The sequence below is a fragment of the Nothobranchius furzeri genome, chromosome 12 (genome assembly GCF_043380555.1).
Source record: "Nothobranchius furzeri strain GRZ-AD chromosome 12, NfurGRZ-RIMD1, whole genome shotgun sequence".
NCBI classification, from domain to species: domain Eukaryota; kingdom Metazoa; phylum Chordata; class Actinopteri; order Cyprinodontiformes; family Nothobranchiidae; genus Nothobranchius; species Nothobranchius furzeri.
The window spans coordinates 31740545-31764757 of record NC_091752.1 but is presented as its reverse complement, the minus strand read 5'-3'; the positions used below and the strand labels follow the sequence as shown (position 1 = coordinate 31764757).

General features: G+C 41.3%; 2 protein-coding genes across 2 annotated transcripts; both read right to left on the bottom strand.

Moving 5' to 3' along the window:
• Nucleotides 1–6981: 6981 nt before the first annotated feature.
• Nucleotides 6982–9241, bottom strand: hmx2 (H6 family homeobox 2). The gene is made up of 2 exons (XM_015944826.3): nt 8444–9241; nt 6982–7985 (listed from the first exon to the last, which is right to left on the bottom strand). The coding sequence occupies exons 1-2, from the start codon at nt 8709–8711 to the stop codon at nt 7438–7440; spliced, it is 816 nt and encodes a 271-aa protein (XP_015800312.1). The 5' UTR covers nt 8712–9241; the 3' UTR covers nt 6982–7437.
• Nucleotides 9242–12967: 3726 nt separating this feature from the next.
• On the bottom strand, nt 12968–15933 carry hmx3a (H6 family homeobox 3a). The gene is made up of 2 exons (XM_015944825.3): nt 15223–15933; nt 12968–14591 (listed from the first exon to the last, which is right to left on the bottom strand). The coding sequence occupies exons 1-2, from the start codon at nt 15509–15511 to the stop codon at nt 13969–13971; spliced, it is 912 nt and encodes a 303-aa protein (XP_015800311.3). The 5' UTR covers nt 15512–15933; the 3' UTR covers nt 12968–13968.
• Between the last annotated feature and the right edge of the window lie 8280 nt (nt 15934–24213).

The window sequence follows — 24213 nt, the reverse complement described above, 5'->3', positions numbered from 1 at the left end:
TATCTTTCAATTAACCGAACAATCTCATTACGACAAGCTGATTAAAAAAAGATCTTAAGTTGCATGACCAAAGTCTTCTGAAGAGCATTTTAACGCAACCTAGCATACCATCATGGAAAATCTAGGAAAAACAAAGAAAGAGGGCTAAAAATCAGAAAGTTCCCACCCAGTACTTGCACTGATATTGATACTAATCTGTGGGCAAGGTCAAAGACCCAGTAAGACACCAGAGGCTAAAAAGGCTCAGAGGTTCTGGTCAGTCTTAGCTGCCAAACCTGTGATCACACTCTGAGGTTCTGACCTAGGCAAATAAAAGGCCACAACCCTACTGGCAACCACTATCTCCTATCAGTCTTCTGACCACACATCTATAGACTACCTGCAGTCCCTCAGGACACAGCTATCATATAGCCACTGTACCAAGCAGCCCTGTCTTTAGCTTGCAGTGGAGATTTATTGTAATTAGAAGATTATTTTACAAAAGCTTGGGATCAGCGTTTCTCCAAGGATCTATGTGCGGTCCCAAAGGGGACACCCTTTGATCCTGACCTCCGAAACCCTCGGGGTTAAGCCTTGCCTTTGCAAATGAGTTCGTCATGATGGGCCACTTCCTAATTGGCCAATTTCTCAGTGACATTTCTGAGGCCTACTAGTATAACAAGTATAGGTTTTCTCTTACATCTGACAAATCCTGACCAAAAAGCTTTATTGCCATACCAAATACACTTCTGTCAGTCAGGAGGCAAACAATAAGTAGTAAATGTGTTAAAAGTTATGTTTTTTAAGGTGTACTTCTCAGACTTCTTCAATTTTTTTATATCTGCTACCGGTCTTAGTGTGGTAGCCTGGTTAAGCTGAAGGCTAGGAGCTCATCAACCATCAGATCGAATATACAAGGTTGTTTTAACTTCCTTCCTGCAGCATGTGGTTTACAAATATATACCTACTCATAACTTCCATAGTTTTTTTCAATCAGAATAGTTGTCTAACAGTTGGAGAAAAGATTGTTGTCAGTGAGGCATGTAGGCTGTTCCTGCATTAATCGTTGAAATTATTGTAATAGAAGCAAGTTTTCCTCTGATGGCTCACCTATAGATGAAAACTGTTGCGTACGATCATTAAAAGTTCAAATGAAAGTTATTTTCTTTGAACATTTTAGCTGCACTTGTCCCGTGGAGTCGTTTTTTAGTCTGTCTTTTGACGTGATTCAGATGGATTAGATGGTAACCTCTCCCGGCGACCTCTGCAAAGTTTGTACACCTGCTGGACCATGGGAATCTCTTTGGCTTTCCTCCTCCCTACACAGAGAGAGCGTGCCTCACCAACCGCCTGGCACCAAGACAGATTGTTCAGCGGTAGTTAGGGGGAGAATCTTCGGCCTCGGGCTTTGCTAATTCCTCTCTAATGTGACAGCAATTCTTTTGAAGAACTGTTCTCTTGCTGACCAAATCTCTTTAAAAGCATCTTGGGGGTGGAAACATGGCTGAGGGGGAGTGCGCTGTGGCAGGCCACACCAGAGCCAGAGGGGGGGTTCAAGTTACACCCTGCCTGCCGTGATGCATTGTTGGTGGGACGCCGAGGCTCCAGTACCTCCTCCTCCTCATCTCAGCACCGTTCCTCCAAAAGAGGCTACCGCAGAGCCTCGCGAAACTCTGACACCAGTCCAGAGGATGCACTCTGCACATGAAATCTTACACTCAACTAATGGTTACAAATGTGTTTTCAAAGAAATCCCTGGTTTCTAGAATAAATTAAACTTACACCCCTGGATGTGCACTCGCACACATGCAAAGCCACAAACACGGACGTGCTGGCGAAGAAATAGGGACAAAAATTGCCACATGCATTTAAAGATGCGTGGTTGGTTTTTTATTTAATGCAGAAAAACATAATCCCATAATTGCACCCCTTAAAAAAGCACGTCCATTCACATTACCAATTCTTGTGTAGGTTGGCTTTAGAAATCACAGGTGTCTGGTGGCTTTGACTGACACTTCACACGGATTTCAGTGACCTCTTGCTTTCTTCCTCCCATTCCGTCAAAGACAATGTATTACCTTCCAGGGGAGTGATCCCTAATTAGTTGTCAGGTGATAGTGTGCTGTTCTCATTGTGTTCCCCGCTGCCGCGCTGCAGGCTATGTGGTCAGCAGTCAGTCTTAGAATAAAGTGACAGATCATCTCTCTATACATCAGACCCCTGCAGCTGAAAGAGACCACTTGGTCCTTACAAAGAGATCCTCGCTCTTTTTATTAAGAAGACTTCAATATCAAATCTCATAACAAACAGATCACTGACCTGGCAAAGACAAAGGAACCACTTGAGAACTTGTTTGTGCTCTCTTACAAATAAAAGCAGTAACACATGATGTTAATCACCCAAAAAAAGGTGATTGATGAGTGATTTTTGGTTTGAATTATTTAGCAGTCAGTTGACTCAGTGGAGTCATCTTAATGGAGACATACTTTCTAGCAGGCAGCCGGTCAAAGAAGCCCTTTTGGAAACACACACAATCACACATATTGCAATTGCAAAAAAAAAAAATGAAGTGTCTTTTCCAATAAAAGCCATATCTTCTTACTTCTCAGGATATAGCAGGTCATTTCTGATATAAATATGACTTCTTCCTGTCTGTCTGTTAGATCCTCTGCAGGTCTCCTCCAGACAGTTCCAGTATACACCCGGGCAGCAGAGGGACCTTGTTTGAAGGTCATGTCAGCACCAGGGTGTAAACGTTAGAGCTTTTTGTGGTCAGCGTAAATGTACAAGGCCGCCCTGCGGGAGCACTCCTTCCCTCTCTTTAATCGGCATGTAACAGGCCCTTGTAGAGCCAAACTGTCTGCGACACATCAGCACTTAGAAATAGAAACCCCTCAGCCGACCCTGCAAACGGCTGCGGTCGGAGAACGGCAGCTGGATCATTTCAGAGGGACAACACAGACGGGTCTGTTGACCGACGAGAGCCAGGAAAGAGAAAATCTATTCTGAGCCTGAGCTCTGCTTTTTTTATCTTTTAATTTTATCTTTGACATGCAAAATTGTTATTTTCTGTCACCATGAAAAATTAAGGCTTACGCATTGACAAGGCTATGGGGAATGATGATTCTTGTACCTCTTTTGAAGCGAATTATTTAGATTATTTTTGTCATTAGGTCAGTGACAAATTTCATCATTATCTAATCTACCTGACGTGATTCTAGTTGTCAGTTTGCTGCAAAACAAATCCAGCGTTTGCCTTTGACTGTTTAAGTTATGTGATTTTACCTTCATGAGAAGGTTTATGTTTGTTTTGCTGCTGTGATGTGCAGTTAATATCAAATCTGTCCCGCAACAAATTGTTATTGATGCTTCAATATCCCTCTCTACCCGCTGCTATTGCAAACATGAAGTGTATGAAATGAAGCACAAAACGTACACATATCTGTCCGTCTGTCTGTCTGGGAAGCCAATCATTTGCACAAGGCAAGAAAGCAAACTTAACAGTTCTAATGCTCCGACCGAGAAACTTAATTTACCAATTTGCAGGAAGACAAGATGGCAGGAAGCAAGCCAATTTGCCACGTGTGCAGCACGCAGCAAACCACAGGCTTGCTCCCCCGGCCTCATGAGAGGTAATTACCCCTAAAAAAAAATGCCATGCTGTATTAAGATGTAGCCGCATCAAAACCAGGGAGACAGCCTCATTACAAGTAATTATGAGGGAATTAGAAACATCATTTAACTAAACAAGCAAATAATGTCCAGGATATTGAAGAAGCTGCCTGCACTTCTGCCGACCACTGCAAGTCCCATTACAAAAATTGTAGGTCTTTAATAGAATAATGACATGCTTTATCTTCCCCGCGTCTCTCTGAGGGTCCAGGAGCAGAGGGAAGGGTTGAGGGAGAGAGGGGAGGATATGAAAACAACTGTTGCGGAGCTCTCTGTCTCGGTGGTCTCACGCTTGAGTGTGTAGCATTAGGCCTTCAAGATAATCCCCCTATTATCCTCACAAATACAAAATGGAGAGCAGAAAATTGTATGCCACAGCCATTATTGTGTCAAAGGTAATGCTAATGGACTTATCTTTTGAGGAAAAGGTTGAATTTTCTGCGTTTATTCCGTAATAGGCTGATGCATATTGTGCCACGAGTGGCTCTTCAAACAGACAGTTTAAGAAATGGTCTGTAATTTAAAAATGGAGCTTAATGCAGTTTGCCAACGAAGGCCTGATCCACATTTTTGGGCTATTGCTTGGAAAGGTTTTCATTCGAATAACAGACTTGTCTCCGTTAATGTTGTCTGGTCATGAGTTTAAGCAAACTGATTTTGCTGCTGGATATATTTAACCAGGCTGCAAACAATGCTGGGAGAAAAAAAATGTGATCTAACCTCTTTTAATTCAATTTCCATCCTAATTTTGGCTTTTTATTGGATTTCTAAATATATTCTATAATAAGTCCATATGTTGCAGTTACCTCAGCCTGATGGTGTGTGCCTCTGCCGCTGAGGGGAAGGGACTGTGGATGGGGAGGAAGGAGAAGGGGTGGGGGCAAACACAATTTCCCTTCAGCTCCTTCATTTCCAGTTGATATAAAACAGAATCATAAAAAATCACTTCTGCTCCAAGCTCTCCTTTTTAACCATTAACCCATAAATACGGAGGCTGGTTAAAGCCAGCGGATGACAGGGCCTGCCTCAAAAACCTTGTTACGCTCCTCTCAAATTCATTTAGGGGGCAAACAGGTCTTGAGAGTTGTCTGGCTTAATGCATTGCGATCGCTTTTAAAACTCTTGTCTTGAGGCGGACCCACGGCTCGCTATCTGCCTGTGGTGTTACACTTCACATCCGTCCTTTTTAATATGAAGCCGTGCGTTTTGTTTTTTAAATCAAACGGCTGCAGGAGCTGGCTCAAAATCCCGTGTCTCAAGCATCAAGAGGGTGAGAATGAATAACAAAATGAGATCTTGGAGATTGTTTAATAGAGGTGGATAATGTTGCTGCTGCTTTTTCCTAATAAAAGTCATTTAAAAGCTAATTTTGATTCATTATGTCTAATATTAACATGTAAACAAAGTGGTTTCTTCCTTGAAATTCATAATTAACTTGTAGATCTCCAAAAATGATCCTGGGAATCAATTTAGCCGTTAATGCCGCTGCTTTTCCCTGGCAGGAGAGTGTAGCTCACAGTTCCCATTATTCCCATCATAAATTATCTGAGCCAGTGAATTGCACTTGCTTTTCACCTTTCCAGGCTGCTTTGATGAATCCTAAGGCAAAACATGTCATCTGGACAAATCTTCATCACCATGCTAATCGCTGTCTCTTTGCAGTTCAAACCACTTCAGATCATTTTCATTGCCGTGCTATTAAAATTTGTAATTCACGTCTGCCATTGCGGTGATACATAGTTACATCAAACGCTCTTTTCTGCCTCCCACCTATTCTTCTCTTTTTATGTTTTTGCTCCTTGCAGCTTCTCCACATGTCTCTCCTGCTTCCTGTCTTGCAAATCAAACATCCAGGGGTGACAGTTCATGCAGATTTCCCACAAGTCAGTGGGGTGCAAACATCCATCCACAAAAGCGGCACATTGCCATCACACACAATGACATAATGGCCACTTGGAAACTAATAAACAGCTTCATTCAAGCAAAGCTATTGCTCCTTTTTGTAAGCGCTACTGTCCTCCATCCCTCTCTTTTCTCTTTCCATCCTATCTGTCACAAATTTATCCTGCTGCACCTCACCTCCTCGCTGTAGCTGGAGTTACCCATAAATCACTGCTGTTGTCTAACGCTATCCATTTTCCCAGAAACACGGGCCGGCTGTTGCAAAAATTGGGTCAGGCATAATCTGCGAGGCAGCAGAGCCTGGCTAGTCATAATTCTACCAGGTAATGTAGCCATTAGCACAGAGAGAGAGGGAGAGAGAGAGAGAGCACAGTGGGGTGGACACAGAGGCTTGGATGGGTGGAAGGGCACTCCCTTGTACAAGATGTGACACCTTAGAAAAGCTGGCAAATGACAAAATGTTATTCCCCCCACCCCCCCACCCCCACCCACCCCCCACCCCCCACCCCCCACCCAACAACTTTGAGATATGAGAGCTTAAATGTGTCTGGCTGTGACTCAATTTAAGAGATGATGTTCAGGCGTGTTTTATATTTGCATGAGCTGCATTGCCACAAAGTTTTCAAACGTTTTGTCTACCACCCTTTGATAGTGAGACGCTTTTTTTGCTTGTGTGTGCATAGGTTCTTGAAAACAAGCATCTGAAACATGAGGGCCTACTTTCCAGAATTCATAGCGAGGTTCATCCAGTAAGCCATTACAAAACGGAGAATAGGAGTACAGCTCAATGACAGGCTTGAACTTTTACAGTATGCCTCCTTTCTTAGGTTTCCTCTTACAAGTCCTGCTGCTTAAGAGCCACTGGAGGCAGACTTCAAATGAGAGAAGATCCCGCCCAGAGACATGATTGGCTAATAGTGAGCATCTCCTTTCTAGCCTCAAATGTACTTTATCCTCCTGATAAACCAGCTATTAACCCATCTTATGCTCTGTAATGTTTAGTATAAAACTAACAAAGCGCATCTTAAAAAACACAAGCATGTTTAAGGAAATACTCACTTTTTATTTAATTTTAAGGTTTGGAATTGAAGCAGTAATGAAGCTTTATTGTGAGCCTTTCAGATTGCATAAATACATTTGTCTTGCTCATGAGCTGGAATTAGAGTCCACCTTTTAACAGAACTCATGGCAGTTTTGTTAAGTTCCCGGCTCAGGGATTAAAATATTCAGAAAGACTTTATACTTGTCCTAAACAATAAATATATTTCTAAAGAATTTTACACAAAAAGTATGAGCCCCTTACAAAAAACATTATAGTCAAAATATGTAAATGTGATTTGTAGCTTTAGCTATTAAGTTTATGCAAAAAATGTAATAATAATAATAATAATAATAATAATAATAATAAATGAATCCAAACTGTTCCAGTTGTCACTGAAATACAAAAATTTATTGACTGAAACTGAGTCTAGATTACAATAGAAACATTTATAGTTTTCCCCATAAGGAAGTCTTTATTTATTTTATTTTATTTTTATCCTTTGGTCAAATAAAATGAAAGATATGACATGTTGAACCAGCCGAGGGTAGAAAGTATAAAAGCATCTTTTTTAAAATCCACTTTCAGTTGGGATGTCAAATTAGAAGTATTTTCTAATCAAATGAGAAGGAAAAAATAAAAAGGTACAAATATGTCATTATTAATTATACACATGGTGTATTTTATACATATAGGGAAGCTTGGTTGCTTTCTCTTGAGATTTACAGATGCTGCATTAGACTTTTAACAAATAAAGTGATACAATATATGTGGTTATGTAGACACTTAAAATGTTTTAACGTGTTGTTTTGTTTAGTTTTTTACTTCATTTACAGAAAAGTTCATCAGTACTCGAGTTTGTTGTACAGGTTGTATAAAGGTAACGCTGGCAGGTTGCTCCCGGGGTAATAGAGAGGCGTCGGGAAGGCAATGGAACGGGGAACAGGGACACGCAGCAAGTTATTATCTCTGAAAACCAGCGGCATCCCCACTAGAGTCTGTGCGGAGGCGTGAGCCATGTTGGCCGCCTCCAGCTCAGCAGAGAGCTGCCTTTTCCATTTGTTCCTCCTGTTCTGAAACCACGTCTTCACCTGAGTCTCCGTCAGCTGCAGGCTGGAGGCTAAGCAGGCCCGCTCCGAGCTGCTCAGGTAGCGCTTCATGTCGAAGGTGGACTCTAGCTGGTACACCTGACTCCGGGAGAAAACCGTGCGCGTCTTCTTTTTGGCCGAGTTGCCCTGCTTGTCCGCAACGTCTGTCTGTCTCTCCTCGGACAGAGGTGACATTTGATGGCATGGTCGTTCCTGCTCCTTCTTATAATCCTGCAGCAGAGGCTGTGACAGGTGCGGCCGTCGCAAGAGCGCGTCATTCCCAGACAGGAGACTTTTGGCGGAACCTGAACGCAGCAGGAGGAAATAATAAGGTTATTTCACATAGTATAATATGCTTTTGAGCAAGCAACCGGGAAAATTTACATTCTAGACATAATATGGTGTTATGTTAGACTTTGACAACCGGTGACTTTAAATACACAATTAGTGTATAGCTGCAATTAATTAAATCCCGCTCTGTTTAACGTAGGTTGGGTGTAGGGCCAGTGCAGCCATCTTGGAAACATGTTTCATTAATTTGTAGGCTCAATTAAATTTGAAATGAGAAGGAAGACATGGGACTATAGGAGATATGCAGCCTGCTGCGAGTCTGCATGAGGGGCTCCATGTGGATGTCACAGCCAAAAACATAAAATATGCTAAATAATATGAAGTGTAACAAAAAGAAATCAAACGGAAATACACAAAAACAAAATGGAAATAAAATATTTGACAAAATGAGAGTAATGAACGCATTCCTCACCCAGACAGAAGTTGTGCGCCTGGTGCTGTGCGCACGGCTCGCCGTGACCCGTGTCGGAGCAGAAGCAGTCCGCTGAGTCCTCCCCACCGCTGCACTCCTCCTCGGAGGACACCGACAGCGAGCGCCTCCGCGGCGGCGACGGCCCCTTGGAGAGCTCCTTGGTCCCAGAGCGCGGCTCATCGGACGGCGTGCCTAAAATAGACTGGATGGTAAAGCTAGAAATTGGCCCCGACGAGCACTTGCTCCCGCTGTCGTCTGCGTTACTCATTCTCGCTTCATAACAGTATTGAAGTATTAACTGAATCGGTCTGCCCCGGTGGATTCCGTGATTGCTTTCTACACGACTGGTGCGTAAAAATTACGAAGGCGTCTTTTCTCTGCGTTTTCTTTTTATGCTCCCCTTTTCACCCCCAGCCTGTTTAATTGTAGAGTTTATCATTAAAAGGAGTTGGAGGTGTATTTTCTAGAGCTCGGGGAACATGAGTGTATTCCCGGTCCTCCTCCTCACGTCCTCCTCATCACGCTCTGGATCGGAGACAACAAGGTTGCGTTGCTTCATTTGCATGTAGGTAAGCTCCTCCTGGGCCAATCGCCGCTTCAAATTCAAGCCCGGAAATTTCAAACTCCTGTCAGGCTGTTGGAGACGGGAATGTGGAGAGGGAGAGAGCCGAAGAAGAGCAGAGCTGAACTTACAATAGTAGGGAGGTGATCTAAACGTGTGCTGCAAAATGTATGCGTGAATCCTCGTGTTTTATACGGAATCCGTGCGCGAAAATAAATGTTTAGAAAAGAAGTTGTGAAAAATATTGTCTTCTTTCTAAATTCCTCTCGGGTTCTTCATTCCTTATAAGACATTTGCTGCGACATGATTTGCATTTCAAATTAACAGACGTGATATTAACACGCGCAAATCCTCAGAACTGAGACAAAAACCTTCCTCATTATTCCTGAAAATAATAAACTCATTCCTCGTTCATTATCTACTATTAAGAATTAATTTGATCATTACTGAGCTAATCTCCCTCGCGATGACCGCGTGTGAGGCGGAGGCCGACTAATTGATTGACTAATTGATTAGAGGTGGTGGCACGAGTGCATGCGTGTGTGCGCGCGCATGCGAGCGCTCCATAACTTGGAAGGGTTATGAGCTTCACCACCGCCGCATTTTTCCTTTCATCTGTGATATGATCAAGCTGCATGTGGTGTGTGTGTGTGTGTGTGTGTGTGTGTGTGTGTGTGTGTGTGTGTGTGTGTGTGTGTGTGTGTGTGTGTGTGTGTGTGTGTGTGTGTGTGTGTGTGTGTGTGTGTGTGCGTGCGTTGGGGGGGGGGGCTCGGGAGGCTTTGGGAGGATGCAGGATTTATGGTTGGTGGTTGCACATAAGGCGTGAAATTTGCGATGACAGTTGAATGGGTTTACTTTATGCTGCTGTTTCCATACAAAGAGCGCTTTCCACCACTTTATACGACTTAAACAAAGTGAGATAAGTTCATCACGTGGTGCACGCAACATGTTGCACAAGCTGCTTTTATGTCTGGCTATGGCCAAGTGTTATTACTTTGGAAATAACCTCCTCTTCCCTTTTTCTCTCGTGCGTCTTCGGGCCTGGTGAGGCCCAAACCAGCTAAGGAGCGGGCCTATACCCGTGCTCTATCGTGATAATGGCTGTTGCACGCGGCCGCCCTATCGTAATAACTGGAACAAGATTTTTAGCAAGAGAGAAAGGTCTGAGAAAGACAGATGAAGTTATGGGGCGCTTTTATCTGGGAATCAAGCTTCGATAAATATTAAACAAAGACCCTTTTACGCACGTGTATTATGATCTATGGCGTGTCCAAGTCTAGAATAAGGAAATTACCAGAGAAAATGATATCAATAAATTTTCTAAGCATAAACGTTGATTACGTTTCGATTTTCATTCAAGAAAGCGGGGCCCTGCTGCTCTTTAATTTTTTCTTCTTTGGGAGGTGTTTGCGTGCGTCTGTGCGCACTTTTGTACGTGTGTGCGTGTGAGACAGACAGAGAGAGAGAGAGAGAGAGAGAGAGAGAGAGAGAGAGAGAGAGAGAGAGAGAGAGAGAGAGAGAGAGAGAGAGAGAGAGAGAGAGAGAGAGAGAGAGAGAGAGAGAGAGAGAGAGATGTAAACGCAGGCAGAGCACCCGAGCCCTGGAGGTGTACAATTTATGTAATCTGAGTGTGGAAATGAACTGGGTAATTTATTGGAAAACACAAAGTCAGGAAGATTGGATCAGTACAGCCTATCCAAGGGCTCCTATCCATCAAGTTCCAATTAACAACCTAACCATTGAGTTTTAATGGCTTTCCAATCTACTGCCCTGATAGACTTATCAATTCTCAGGGGAGAAATTAAGAAAATCGACCGCCCCTCGGCGTTCCAGCGTCATTCTTCACAGCAACTATATGTCAAATTAAAAACACAATTAAAATTTAAACTGTTCCAATCAGACGGTGCTCCGCAACCTATGTTCACTTAATAGAACTTTGATGAAAATCTGATGCTCGCATTCAGTCAGGAAAGCAAATGGCACGTTGCATAAAAACAAGAATTCCTCTTCAAGAGTTGTCAAAGTAACTTGTTCAAGCGTGAACCCGGACGTGCGAGACGCTGGCATTTCCCTTCTGTTATCACCCTGATCTGGAGAGTTTGTTTAATTTTGCTTAAGTTATTTTTTGCCACGTGCAAACTTTTAATTGTTTTTATTGAACTTCCACATCTTCACACATGAGGTGGCAGCTGCAGAGTAGAGGTTGGGTTTATAAAAGGCCGCTTGTGGAAACCGGCACTAGAGCCTGTGATAGAGGCTGAAAATGATTCAGCTCTCCATTTAATGCGCGTTCCCGGTCACGTCCGTTTGTCCCCGTTCGCGCAAATGCGCTTTATTTGATTTTGGACCCGCTCCCTCCGCTGCTTTTTACATAAAGATGTCGCACAAATGGAAATTATCGAGTGGTAATTTTTTTCAATTTATGCGCGCAAATCAAGGTCACGAGCCCAGCCAAGCCGGAGCTGCGTGTGAATGTTGCTCTTACTTGACGCAGCGCGCTGCAGACGTTCACGGATCGATATGTGCCAGAGGAATAATGCCATACTAATCTATTAATTTGCGGTAATGGGTCCCTGTTGAGTGTTAGTGGTAGGTGCACGTCAATACTCACGTGATCTGATGATATTTTGAATGAACCCTTTGTCTCTTGATGAGGTCATCATGCAGAGTTTATGCTGACTGATTAGTTTGACTGCAGATGAAGACGGAAAAAATGACTTAATGGTTGTTTGAACGAAATGGCGCGCGTGCCTCAGAGTTTGGATTTACTCGTCGGTTTAGTTCGACTATCAGTTTAAATCTCTCACACGTGTTTCAGCGGAAATACAGCGCAGAACAGTTTGTTTTAAAGTCACGCACGTGCGTCAAACAGCAGAAACCCTGTTAAGACTTTATTTCCTCTTCAATCAAACTGTTGGCTGTATAACGGTGATTCTGATTAGATTTAATTCTTAAAAATTATTGAAATCCACCAGAATAATTATGCCAATGAATAAATAATAAATGACACAAATTAAATCACTTTTAATTCTAAAGCGTATTATTCACAAGGGCTGACACCTTCTGCCCTAATCCTCTATTTGCGTAAATTAGAGGCACATGCAAATCTGTGAAATAGATGATGGGAAAATGTACAAAAGGCTACATGCAACTATGTAATATGATATTTGAGAGCACAGGCTGGGACTTAATGTCTAATCCTGCCGAAAAATGATCTGTCAAAACATCGTTTTATTGAATGTGTTTTTAAGTCTTCTTTATTCTTGTGGAAGAAAGGGTATTATTGAACCAATCTGAGACTATCCTCACACATTACTTCATCAGATGTCTTGATCAAGAAACATGATTACTTAATTTAGACGCAAACGTGTGTGTGGACGCATAAACATCACCTTACCCAGTGAGGGAAAAAAAGTTCAGCTGTACCTGATGGAAGTTGTGTGAAACAAAGCACCCTATAAGTCACCCTATGTATATATATATATATATATATATATATATATATATATATATATATATATATATATATATATATATATATATATATATATATATATATATATATATATACAGAGACAGAGAGAGAGGGAGGGAGAGAGAGAGAGAGAGAGAGAGAGAGAGAGAGAGAATAAGTCTGTTGGATTACTGAATGACTTTTACTCTGTGTGTGTGTGTGTGTGTGTGTGTGTGTGTGTGTGTGTGTGTGTGTGTGTGTGTGTGTGTGTGTGTGTGTGTGTGTGTGTGTGTGTGTGTGTTTGGGGGGGTGTTAGGGAGAGTTTGCGTTGCATCCTGGCAGACACATGAGCAAAACATTAAAAGACAGCAGCTCGGAACAATTTCCTCATTTGAATACATTACCTCTAATTTTGGAAAGATGGTGCCAATTACGCACGTAATTGACCGAGACACTCCTTATGTAAAACAAGGTTTTAGAGTGCGCAACAATAAGATGATTGTAGAAAACCCACCTGCTGTTGCTGCAGGTGCGTGCGTCTACGCAGGCACGAGGTGTTAAACGAGGTTGTTGTTTTCTTTTTTCATTTGAAATATGTTATATTTACGTTTACATTCTTTAGTTTGTATTTTTGTTTTGAGACCAAATAATCACAAATGCCCATACGGAATATTTTGGATTTATTTCACAACAAGATTCAGCAATACAATATCAAAACGTTGTTTTACTGTACAAATGAGAAGATATTCTCATTAAATATATACATTTACATCTTTTTACACCAGTGTAGTTGTTTTTTCTCTCTTCCTGTTCAGAAACACAACAGCTTAAGGGGATTTGTGCTTGAAAACGTGAGAAGCGAGTGTTAAAAATAAATTTAACATAAAGGTACGCCATGTGTATTTTACAGCTAGAGTGTCTTGATTGTCCCCGGTCAAGCGTTTGGGAAAAATAGAAAAAAGGGGAAAATTAACATTAACATGATAGCAAAACACGTTTCCTGTTGAGAGTTTTCAGTCATTCACAGCACACAGTTGGTGTATTGCACATCATCGTGTCACCAGTTCGGGAAATGGAAATTAAATCAAACGAGTTAAAGAAAGAAAGAAAGAAAGAAAGAAAGAAAGAAAGAAAGAAAGAAAGAAAGAAAGAAAAAGAAAGAAAGATGAGTTTTTAGCTTTACGCAGTTTTCTGTAAACAAAATGTAAAAAATATTAGAATAAAATAAAAAACTCACTAACAACGGTAAACTCCTGAGATGATTTTAGCATAATAATAATAATAATAATAATAATAATAATAATAATAATAATAAATGTGTAAATGGCATTGTTATAAAAATGACACATTTTATCTAACAAATTAGAAGTGACATACCCCTCTTGTTTTGTTTTCTGTTTTTAGTTTATTCTTGAAGTGTCTTTAGGCGCACCGTTTAAAAAAATAGTGTTTTTTTTTTTATTGTGATAATTTGAGAAACCAACCTGTGTCACAAACAAACTGCTACTTTCAAACCGGTCTGAGCAGCGGCACAGAGGTGACGATGGGATGGGAGTAGTAGACGCCGGGATGCGGGAAGGTGAGCAGCGGCTGGCTCACGGGCACGCTGGCAGTTGCGCCCCCGCCCTCAGTGGCAGAGTTCTCGTGGTAGATGATGGGCACCCGGACTATCCTCTGCGCTGCAGCGTGGCTCAGGTTGGCGGCCTCCAGCTCGGCGGCCAGCTGTCGCTTCCACTTGTTCCTCCTGTTCTGAAACCAGATCTTCACCTGCGTTTCCGTCAGGTGGAGGGACGCGGCAAGGCCGGCCCGCTCCGAGCTGCTCAGGTAGCGCTTCATGTCGAAGGTGGACTCCAGCTGGAACACCTGGCTCCTGGAGAAAACCGTGCGCGTCTTCTTCTTGCGACACGGCTTCTTGTCCTCCTCCCTCTTCTTCCACTCGTCCAGCTCATCTTTTTTGGCGTCTTCCGCGTCGCTCTCCTCCAGGATGATCTCGTCGCTGCTTTTGTTGTTGTTGTGCTCGTCGTCCTCCTCGTCATCTTTGGCATCCGGCTCGGATTTGAGCACCAGGTCCGGGGAGTCTCTGTCCGTGCCGGATGTCGGAGAGGACTCTCTGGGTGCTGGTTTCTCGATGACTGGAATGGGGACACACGGAGGAAGACTTGGTCACACACGAGTCATGTGTTTGAGTATTTATACGACTTTACGAAACTTAAAACGAAATAGTGCCATTAAGAAAAACGCTCTGCGTCATAACCCATTAATTACAGTCAATTTTCACTTTATTTATTCCAGTAACTATTTCAGTAGATGGAATTCTTTTAATTCAACAAATCAGACCCATCCTCACTGGTAAAGTGACACTTTTCCTCCTTGAATTGAAGTTTTACTATAATCTCCAGTCCTTTCATGATACCACATAAATCAGAGAGGCTGTCAGTGACCGAGCCTCGGGGGTAAGATGCGCACCATAAGCGCCAACAGACAAATCAAAGGCACGCTGCGCACCGTCACCCTCATCTAATCATGTCTACATCATTTTATGCACAGCGTGTTAGTTTATTGATCCATTACCCCATGTCCTGGCATAACAAAGCAGGCCTTCGTGGAGGAAAAGGTGAATCATCCCAGGTGCGAGACACTATTTATTATTTGCACGACAACGAGGTAAATAAAATCCCTGATTAGTAAATTAGCTGGTTTAATTAAGTGAGGTTAGTTTCTATGTTTTTATTTTTTAATTCATGTTGCATCAGCGCGGCTTACCTTCACTCCTGTGCATATGAGCCGCTGAGCTGAAGGTGTAGGGGTACCACCACGCCGAGGTGCGCTCCAGATAGTGAGCCGGAAGGGTGAACCTCTGTGCGGGAACGTCAAAACGCGGAAAGTTGAAATCCCCGACCTGGGAAAGGGAAAACCCTCCCTCCAAGGCCGCCTTGGTCGCAGTCAGTGTGGGCTTGGGTTTGGATTGTTTGCTATCACAGTTTAGCAGGTTCTTAATGAAGAAAGGAGAATCCTTGGCCGGAGCGCACGTCTCTTGCGTGGTCTCTGGCATTGCTGTGGTCTGAACGTCCTCAAAAAGCAAGACACTAAAAACAAATAGAAATAAAAAACCTAAAGAGATGTGGATATCCCAGCTGAGGGGAGTTCCTGATTTTAAACCGGATTTCACACCCAGAGAATGCGTCAAAAGCACGCGTCCTCTTGAGCTTAGAAAAACAGGAAAACCAAGCGTTGAGGGGTTACAATAGAGACGCGCGCGAGCATGTCACATCCCGGAGTCTTCCGTCAAAAAACTGTGTCCACCGTGTCAGTCTGTCTGGGGTCTGATGCTAATGATGAAATAAAAATGTCATCCAAGTTAAATGCGGAAAGTATAGGCGATTGGGCATGTACAATGGCAAATGGGATTAAGGGAGAGACGGTGAGGGGAGGGAGGAAAAAGAGAGAGTCCGTCCTCCCCTCCCTGTGTGCTCTGGCTGCAGGCTGCGTGCGCTCCCCTGTTATTGGTCTCATCCAGCGCAATTAGCAGCAAACGAACTCGAGCCTGTTACCGCCGAAAAGGAAGGCTTGGACCGACTGGACAAGTGACCCAGCACACGAATAAGAAAACACAGCAATTACAGCGCATATGCGCAAATGTGCGTTCCTCTTTACTAGATTGAAAATGTGTTTACTCCACTTTATTCTTGATTGCTTAAGCTGTTCCTGCATGTTTATTTTTGTAGTTAACATTTTTTAAATGTAGCAAATAAAGAAAATATGATTCCAAGACATCAAAAACGTCAAATTAAAATATTATTATAGCCTATAGTAAATCCCAAGTGTGTAAAAAGACTGAAAGTCACATAAAAGCTCGAAACAAACCTTATAATACATAATATACAATTAAATAATCAAGAATCAATGTATTCATTTAGTGTAGAAATGTAAAATATTTTCAGCGTCGTGAAAATTAAATTCCACTATATTTTCAGCACTTGAAATGTTAAATGCCTCCTCCAATTTATTATATTTTATTCCATCCCCATCCACGGCATGACAAAGGTCTGTGATCAAGCTGCAGCTCCTGGATGTGTCACCAATGGGCGATTAGATTCATATTTCTAATTCATTGATTTCCAGCGAGGGCCACTTCCACAATGTCTGCGGGTCGCACGCTCAATTTTTCTTTTCTTTTTTTTTTTTTTGTCCTCAATCGATTTTGTTAATTCATCCCTCAGATTGCACTCTTTGTAAATGTGCTATGTATATTCACTCATTGATATTAATTGACTTGTTTAAGAAGCAGCGTCATTGGCTGAGAGCTTAAGGACCGGGAACAACGGAGAGACAGCGCCCTCTGTGGGCCACTAGAGGTTATGGTGAGGTTGAGCCTGACTTTATCATCACAGTTTAGTGAAAACCCACCTTCACTCTGATGATCCCTCTAAGAACTCTAAAAAAATAAATCACTTTGTAAACTGGATTGGGTTTATCCAGCAGAAGTTGAATTAATTAAAAATGAAAACAACATATTTTTCACACCCTTTCAAATCAGCAAACAAATTTAAATATCAGAAAAAGATAATAGGTAAAACTAATTGCAGTTTTCTTATGAGGATCCTATTCTATCTCGGGGAAAAGCTATGGTCTTTTGTGTAAAAAATCAACAACTTTAGCTAAAAGAGCTATCAAGTGTAAGGTGTAGCAGAACCGTTTTAATTTGGCCACATTTAGGGTTGTCAAAGGTCAGACGTTCTCCTTCAATAATTTCAGGCAGATGGATGGCAGATTTCAAAGTTCCAGCAATTACAGCAAAGCAGGTTGAAGCAGCCCCATACCACCACACTGCCACCACCATGTTAAGATGTGGCTGACAGTGGGCCCTTTTATATTTAATTTTTAATTTTTCTACACAAATTTTAAATAAGGCTGCACAGGTAGTAGGAAGAAGGTGCTGGGTTCACAACTCAGCCTGGGGTCTTTCTGCAAGGAGTTTGCATGTTCTCCTTGCGCAAGTGTGGGTTCTCTCCAGATACTCCGGCTTCCTCCCAAAGTCCAAAAACATGACTGACAGGGTAATTGTTCTCTCTAAATTATCCTTAGGCGTGAGTCTATGTGTGAATGGTTGTTTGTCCTGCGTGTCTCTGTGTTGCAATCTATACCCCGCCAGTTTGCCTATTGTCTGCTGGAGATAGGCATCAGCCCCCCGCGACCCATGGACAAGTGGGTTCAGAAAATGGATGGATGAATCATTTTGAATAATCGTGATTATTTTTTTCATGTCCAAAATTGCTGCTATTGGCATGATGGCATTTTCTGTTATGCAGCTGTTTTACATGCCTTCTAAAATGTTCCACTTTGTCTCGTCAGAATATTTTTCCAAAACTCATGAAGATCAGATTTTTTTCTTCAGGTAAACGTAAAATAGCTTATTGTGTTTTCATTTCCAAACTTTCCTGTTTTTGTCCCATATCTCTGCTGTTTTTTGATCATGACCTTTGACCTTATTCACAACCAAGCCAGGCCTGTTGTGATTTAGATGTTTTTGTTTTGTTATTGGGGTAGATTTATTTAGAACAGAGCATGCCGTGATGTTCTATGGAAGTGTCGGTTACGTGTACAATATGAGATATGCTTATTTCAACTGAAATCCAGAAGCGTCTTTGAAAAAAAAGTGTAGCTCTTACTATGCATTGATTACAAACATGTAGTAGACATTACCCATAGGCCATTCGAGGTCCCTCAGTGTCAGTGGCAGCGCCAGGGGGGGTGCTAGGGGGCGCTATAGCTATCCCTGGATTAGTCATTGCACCCTCAAGTAAATATTAGATTTTTTTTTTACAATTTAATTTTAATTTAACGTGTGGATGTGATAATATTTAACATACAAAACAAAAATAATCAGTAAATTATCATATAGATAGTAAAAACTTAAACCAAAACAGAAAATTGATGTTAACCTTTGACCTCATTTTCCACCTGCGAACGAGTGAAAGGTAGTGGTAAAATGGATCAGTTTTTGTTGCCCAAATTTCCACAGGTTCATTCAGAAACGAATGAATCTTTGGAAGTGATCTCAGACCCACAAAAACCTACGGATCTGGATGAAGAGAGTCAACCCTCAACCGCCGCAGCAGTCGAGGGTTTTGCCACTGAAAATGCTAACAATAACATTAGCTAACCTTGCAACACTATAGATGGATTTCTGTGTGGTTGTATGCGTTTATGATTTCATGGAAAAGTCAGCGATTGTTCATATGTTTATGATGTATATCAATGATTGTTTCAGGTGATGTTGAGGTTTTGTGCACGCATGTGTATCTGCTAGTGTTGAAGGTGTTTTAGAGAACAATAGGTACGCATGACCACTTCCTTCATAGCACCCTCAATAATAAGACTAGCTCCTTCATAGCACCTGCAGAAAAACATTTCTGGAGCCGCCACTGCTCAGTGTTCCATAAGTCTATTTCTGTTGCTCCTTGAGTAGGTTAAAATGGCCTTTATATTATTTATTTCAAAGCACCCAGATATTGATTATTTCACAAGGAAAAATGACAAATGGCAGGAGGGAATGACACGGTCAGCAGGTTCTATTAGAGAAATGATAGTGTTGCTCGTGGTTTGTTAAAGGGTCCAGTTTAGATACTTTATAGGTTTACATCCATCACCTTCTAATGACCTATTTGATGAAAAGCACGCGCTCTGGTGACAACAGCCCTGTGCAGCCAACTTTGCTTTGTAATTGCTCCCATATTAAATATAGATTTTTGTTTTGATATCTTGTGAGAATTCCTTTCTGTGGGTCAGAAGTAAAAGACAACAGCAAAAACTCAGAAGGAAAGAAACTGGAAAGAGAATTGAGTAAAATGGGTAACTAAGAGATGTGGAATCTAGAACTGTGAATTTGAGAAATGTTGGAGGGAAAATTTTAACCTTTTATTTGTGTTAAAAATGTTCAAATGTGCAGCTAAAAGTAAAGCTGCAACCTATATTTATGTCGATGGCTGCAACACACCAAAATAACATGTATACCTTTACCTTATGAAGTTAAAGCTTGTTTGTGTGTGTGTGTGTGTGCGTGCGTGCGTGCGTGCGTGCGTGCGTGTGTGTGTGTGTGTGTGTGTGTGTGTGTGTGTGTGTGTGTGTGTGTGTGTGTGTGTGTGTGTGTGTGTGTGTTTATACTTGTCAGGACACGTTTTAACTTTTCACCTCTAACAATGGAGACATTTTGAAATTGTGTGGACATTTGCCAGGTCCTCACAAGAAAAAAACCCTAATAATTGGTTTAAGAGGTATGGTGTGAATTAACCTTTTGTTTAGGTTAGGGTTAGGAATAGATCACCATTGTGTGTGTGAATGGGTGAATGACTGATTGTGTTGTAAAGCACCTTGGGGAGGTTCTAGAACTGGTTATGGCGTTATGGAGTCATTACCATTTATTTATTTATTTATTTAGACTAGACTAGACTAGACTAGACTAGACTAGACTAGACTAGACTAGAATAGAATAGAATGGAATAGAATAAACCTTTGTTATCATTTGAATGAGAAATGTAAGTGTTATACACTATAGAGTAAAATGAGTATGAAGATGAAACAAAATTATTGATTGATTCATTGTTTTAGTTAGTTTTGTTTTAAGAAGCTTCAGACAGGTTTTTGTTTTTCATTTGTTTATTTGTTTATTTATTTATTACATTTTGTTAATCGTTTAGTTTGTTTTTATGTTTTCTTCATGCTGCACATCTTGGCCATGGTTATTTGTTTATAATTATTTAAAGGGGAACTAGCACCTCCTAGTGTCCATTCCTAGAACAGAAACAAAAATCTGTCTCCTCACTGTGCATTCGTCTTTTTAACACCTTAATCTAACTGCTGAAATGTCTCCCCAGCCTTCATCAGTGTCTACAGGAGTGATTTATCACGAAATTAAACAACCAGCTGTGTTCATGATCTAAAACATGCAGGAAACGTGCTGGAAGAAGACTGCAGTGCCAGGTATGTTCAGTTTGCTACATCCACCAGTCTGAAGTTGCAAATGGAACATTCTGGCTACAGGGGCGATAGAGGTGGATGGCCTTTCATTAACCCTGTAAAGGGTCATTTTAGCACATACTGGCTCAAGAAAATGATTTTAAAAATATGAAAAAGTTGCATAGTATCCCTTTAAATGTGGTGGGTTAGATGAATGATAATCAGTTATAAAGGAAGCTTTCAGGTGCTTCAAACTGGTAAAAAAAATTGCTATAAATAAATTTTTATTTTTATGAAATTATATTATATACTATCTTATGATTAATGTGTGTATTTTATATAGAAGGTACATTTAACTTTTATGTATGTTATGGTTGCAAAGTAGGCTTGATTGTCAAAATAACAAAAACTTAACCTGTGAAACCTTTTTTATTTTTATGTTTTTCCACTTATTTGAATAGAAGAAAGGCAAAAATAAATACTGAAATATACACCTTCTTAAACCTGAAAAGAATTTGTACATTTCATCATTTACAGCACATAACATTAGAGGGTTCCGATCATCTGGAGGAGCTTCTGTGCACAAGTGAGAAGATTGAAAATCAATACTGGTATAGCATAGCTCTGTAGTAAGAGTCCAGATGATGAAATGTCCTACTTGCAGCCCAGACCTGCTACTGACTGAAAACACTTTACACGTGAAGATTTGAACAGCAATAGTTCTTCTCGGCATGCATCAGATTTTAGATTTCATAACTAGAAAAGAGCTTCATTTTAGAAAAATTTATACTTTTCTATTTTCAGGTCTTGATTCAGTTGGGAATATATCCAGTGTTGTTTTCAATCATGCTATAAAATGTATGGTTGTAAAACCCATTTTAATGCAGTCATGTTTAAACTAATTAGACTTTTTTAGATTTGCTGTTTTCTTACCTGAATATGATAAATAATATTCATGTCATAATTATAGAGGTGTATCCTTCAACGTGATCAATTTATCAAATCTCTCAAAAAAATGAAGTGTACGTTGACACACATTTGTTTAAAGCATTTGAACTTACTGATGTCTTAAGAGAACATTTGTGAAATTAATTCCACCTCTCTTAAAGGGACTTTACGGAGTTTTGAATTTTTTATGCTCGCGATTGCCCCCTCAGGCCAAAAGCGTAATGGCAGCTTTAATAGTAGGCTCGTGCACGAGGCGCGCATGCTGTACGTGCACACTCCTTAACGAAAATAACAGCTGAGACGAAGCTCTGTTAAGCTGACGGGGGTCAGCTTCACAGAGCTCTGAGAGCTGACAGTCCCGTGTGTGTGTGTGTGTGTGTGTGTGTGTGTGTGTGTGTGTGTGTGTGTGTGTGTGTGTGTGGGTGTGTGTGTGTGTGTGTGTGTGTGTGTGTGTGTGTGTGTGTGTGTGTGGCCCGGAGGACAGAGGACAGGAGAACGTGCAGCTAATTAATTAAATAATTTGGTTCTGTACCTTTTTCTTCAGCACAGCCGACAAAGGTTTATGATGGGTCGTCCTCCTGCATGCTCAGATCATTCCCTTCCCTTGCTTGAAAAATTGTTTCAAAATGAAAGTTGAACCCACATCTTTTTTATCTGTGAATTCAATGATGTTCGGCGAGTCTCAAATAAAAATTTGGGCATCTTACTGTAAAAAAAAATATACCATTGATGTGAAAAATAAACTCTAACAAAACCATATTCCCTTGGAGAATCAAACCCAGGCCTTCTGCCCGGGAGTCTGTCATCTTACTAAGTGAGCTAAAGCACCAGTGACATCTTTTGTATCTGTAACAATTATATCCTTGATGACAGCTGGAACAACGTTCAAAGAACGGTTTGGAGCGAAAATGGCTTTTTTGTTGCTAATCTGCAGGAAATATCTAGAAGAAAGTAGCTAAGGGTCCTCAGAAATGTAGCTAAATTCATCACTAGGCGTTAGGAACAGCGACAAAGTCGCTGAGTTGGCACTACCTCACTCTCTGCTGCTAAAGCTACTGATAGCAAATGCTACGGGCAATGCCTGAGCGTGAACGTGCATGAAGCAGCCTGCTCGACCCGAGCAGCTCTCTTTTTCTGTGATTTTACAGAAAAACAGGCAATCACAGTAAAAATGCCAGGGCTCATTCTACAGGACCAGGGCACTGCAGGAGAATGTATGAAGAAGACATTTACTATTTCTATGCATGTTTTGACTGTCAAACTTCCATAATGCCCCTTTAAGTGTTTTTTGTTACTAACAGAAGAGTAAATATAAAGCAATAATGATGTTCTGACTTAAAACGTTACAGGTTAGTCATTCATATACCAGATTCTGTAGCAAGAAATAAAAGTGAAATAAGTGAGCTTATTTGTCAGATAGCATCGGCACAAACAGCAGCTTTTGTCCGTAAAGCTCTTTCACCCTGTGTCCCTTCCTGCTCTCCTAACTGTCCATTCTGGCTGAAACAAGCCATTAAACAGCAAAGGCCACACTGAGATTGCTCAGATTTAAGTATTGCATTTAAAGGAATTAGTGCCCGTGCGCTGACCCGGTAAGATTTAATTGGGATTGTGCAGGTATTGATTGTAAGTGGCTGTGTGAATCTTGAATTACAGCCTGATTAACTTTTACTCGGCCCCTTGCACCAGCCAGTCGAAGAAGCTCAATGTCATCCAGCCGATCTCAACAGAGGAATCCGGTTACTTTTTCAGTAAACACCCAACAAGGTGTTTTTAAGATGAGGGGGATAGCTTGGCTTGTAGCTAGCAGACATAAAAGACATATCCTCCTTTTTATCTCACCTGCTCCTGTTTTATCTACATTTTATCCCCCTTTCTCTTTCTTTATTGTTTCTCAGCAGAGATAATGACCTCTGTAAGGTTTGGATGGAAACAGTGACGGGACTGATGTAGCCCTTTTTCTGCATTACGAGCAGTTTTATCAGACCCCTCCAGGCGTCTAGCCTCAACGTGCCTCCCCTGTTCCTCCAAAAACCCGTCTCTGGATTGTTAGCTCTCACCGAGCCTGCCTGATTGTGTCACTGCAAGTCAGTAATCTGGAGAGGCTATCGCAGAAAAGTTCCCATCAGTGTCGGCCTGAGATATAGATATGGCCCGGGTAACAAATGGCCAAATGCACAGGCAGCAGAGCACACCATCAATAATGCAATTTCTTGTGTCATAACAGCCACGCTTTTGCTAAAGCCAACCTTTCAAAAACTTTTCCCTCTGCAAATCGCTGCAGCCCCACCATTAGAGTCCTGCCTTGTGAATTTAATGGATTCCGTACAAATAATATTCCACTATAATGGAAAAGGTTGAAGTCGCTGAAGACAGATGAAGTCATAAACATGTATAATTGAGAATCAAAGACCGATAAATTTTAAACTGCTATCCATTTTCTCTTTTTAGATGATGATATATGTCAGTGCCTCTGCAGGAAAATGGAAGAGATTATGGGGGGAAATTATAACAATAAATTTTCTAAACATACACCTTGATTATGCTTCGATTTTTTGGAAGGGCTGAGGGTGAGGGAGGGGGTTATAGGGAGAAAGCTGGGATTGCTGAAAGCTTGCTGCCTAAATGGCACCATAAAATAGGTTCCCTGCTCTTTTGCCTGCAGAGCGTAGGCATGCCTGGAGGTGTGAGTCCCTCCCCACCCTCTAAATGGGGGAAATGAATTGTGTAATTTATTGCAAACGTGCACACAGTGAGATTAGATCAGCATATCCCATCAAAGGAACAACAATCAATCAGCCTCTAGTTAACAGCTTGAAACACATAAACCAGGGCCTCTAATGGCTTTCC

Coding starts and splice junctions, on each gene's coding strand:
- hmx2 (XM_015944826.3), bottom strand. CDS start 8,711: ATGAGTAACGCAGACGACAGCGGGAGCAAGTGCTCGTCGGGGCCAATT. Junction 7,986..8,443: donor GGCGCACAACTTCTGTCTGG/GTGAGGAATGCG, acceptor TGCTGCGTTCAG/GTTCCGCCAAAAGTCTCCTG.
- hmx3a (XM_015944825.3), bottom strand. CDS start 15,511: ATGCCAGAGACCACGCAAGAGACGTGCGCTCCGGCCAAGGATTCTCCT. Junction 14,592..15,222: donor TCATATGCACAGGAGTGAAG/GTAAGCCGCGCT, acceptor TCCCCATTCCAG/TCATCGAGAAACCAGCACCC.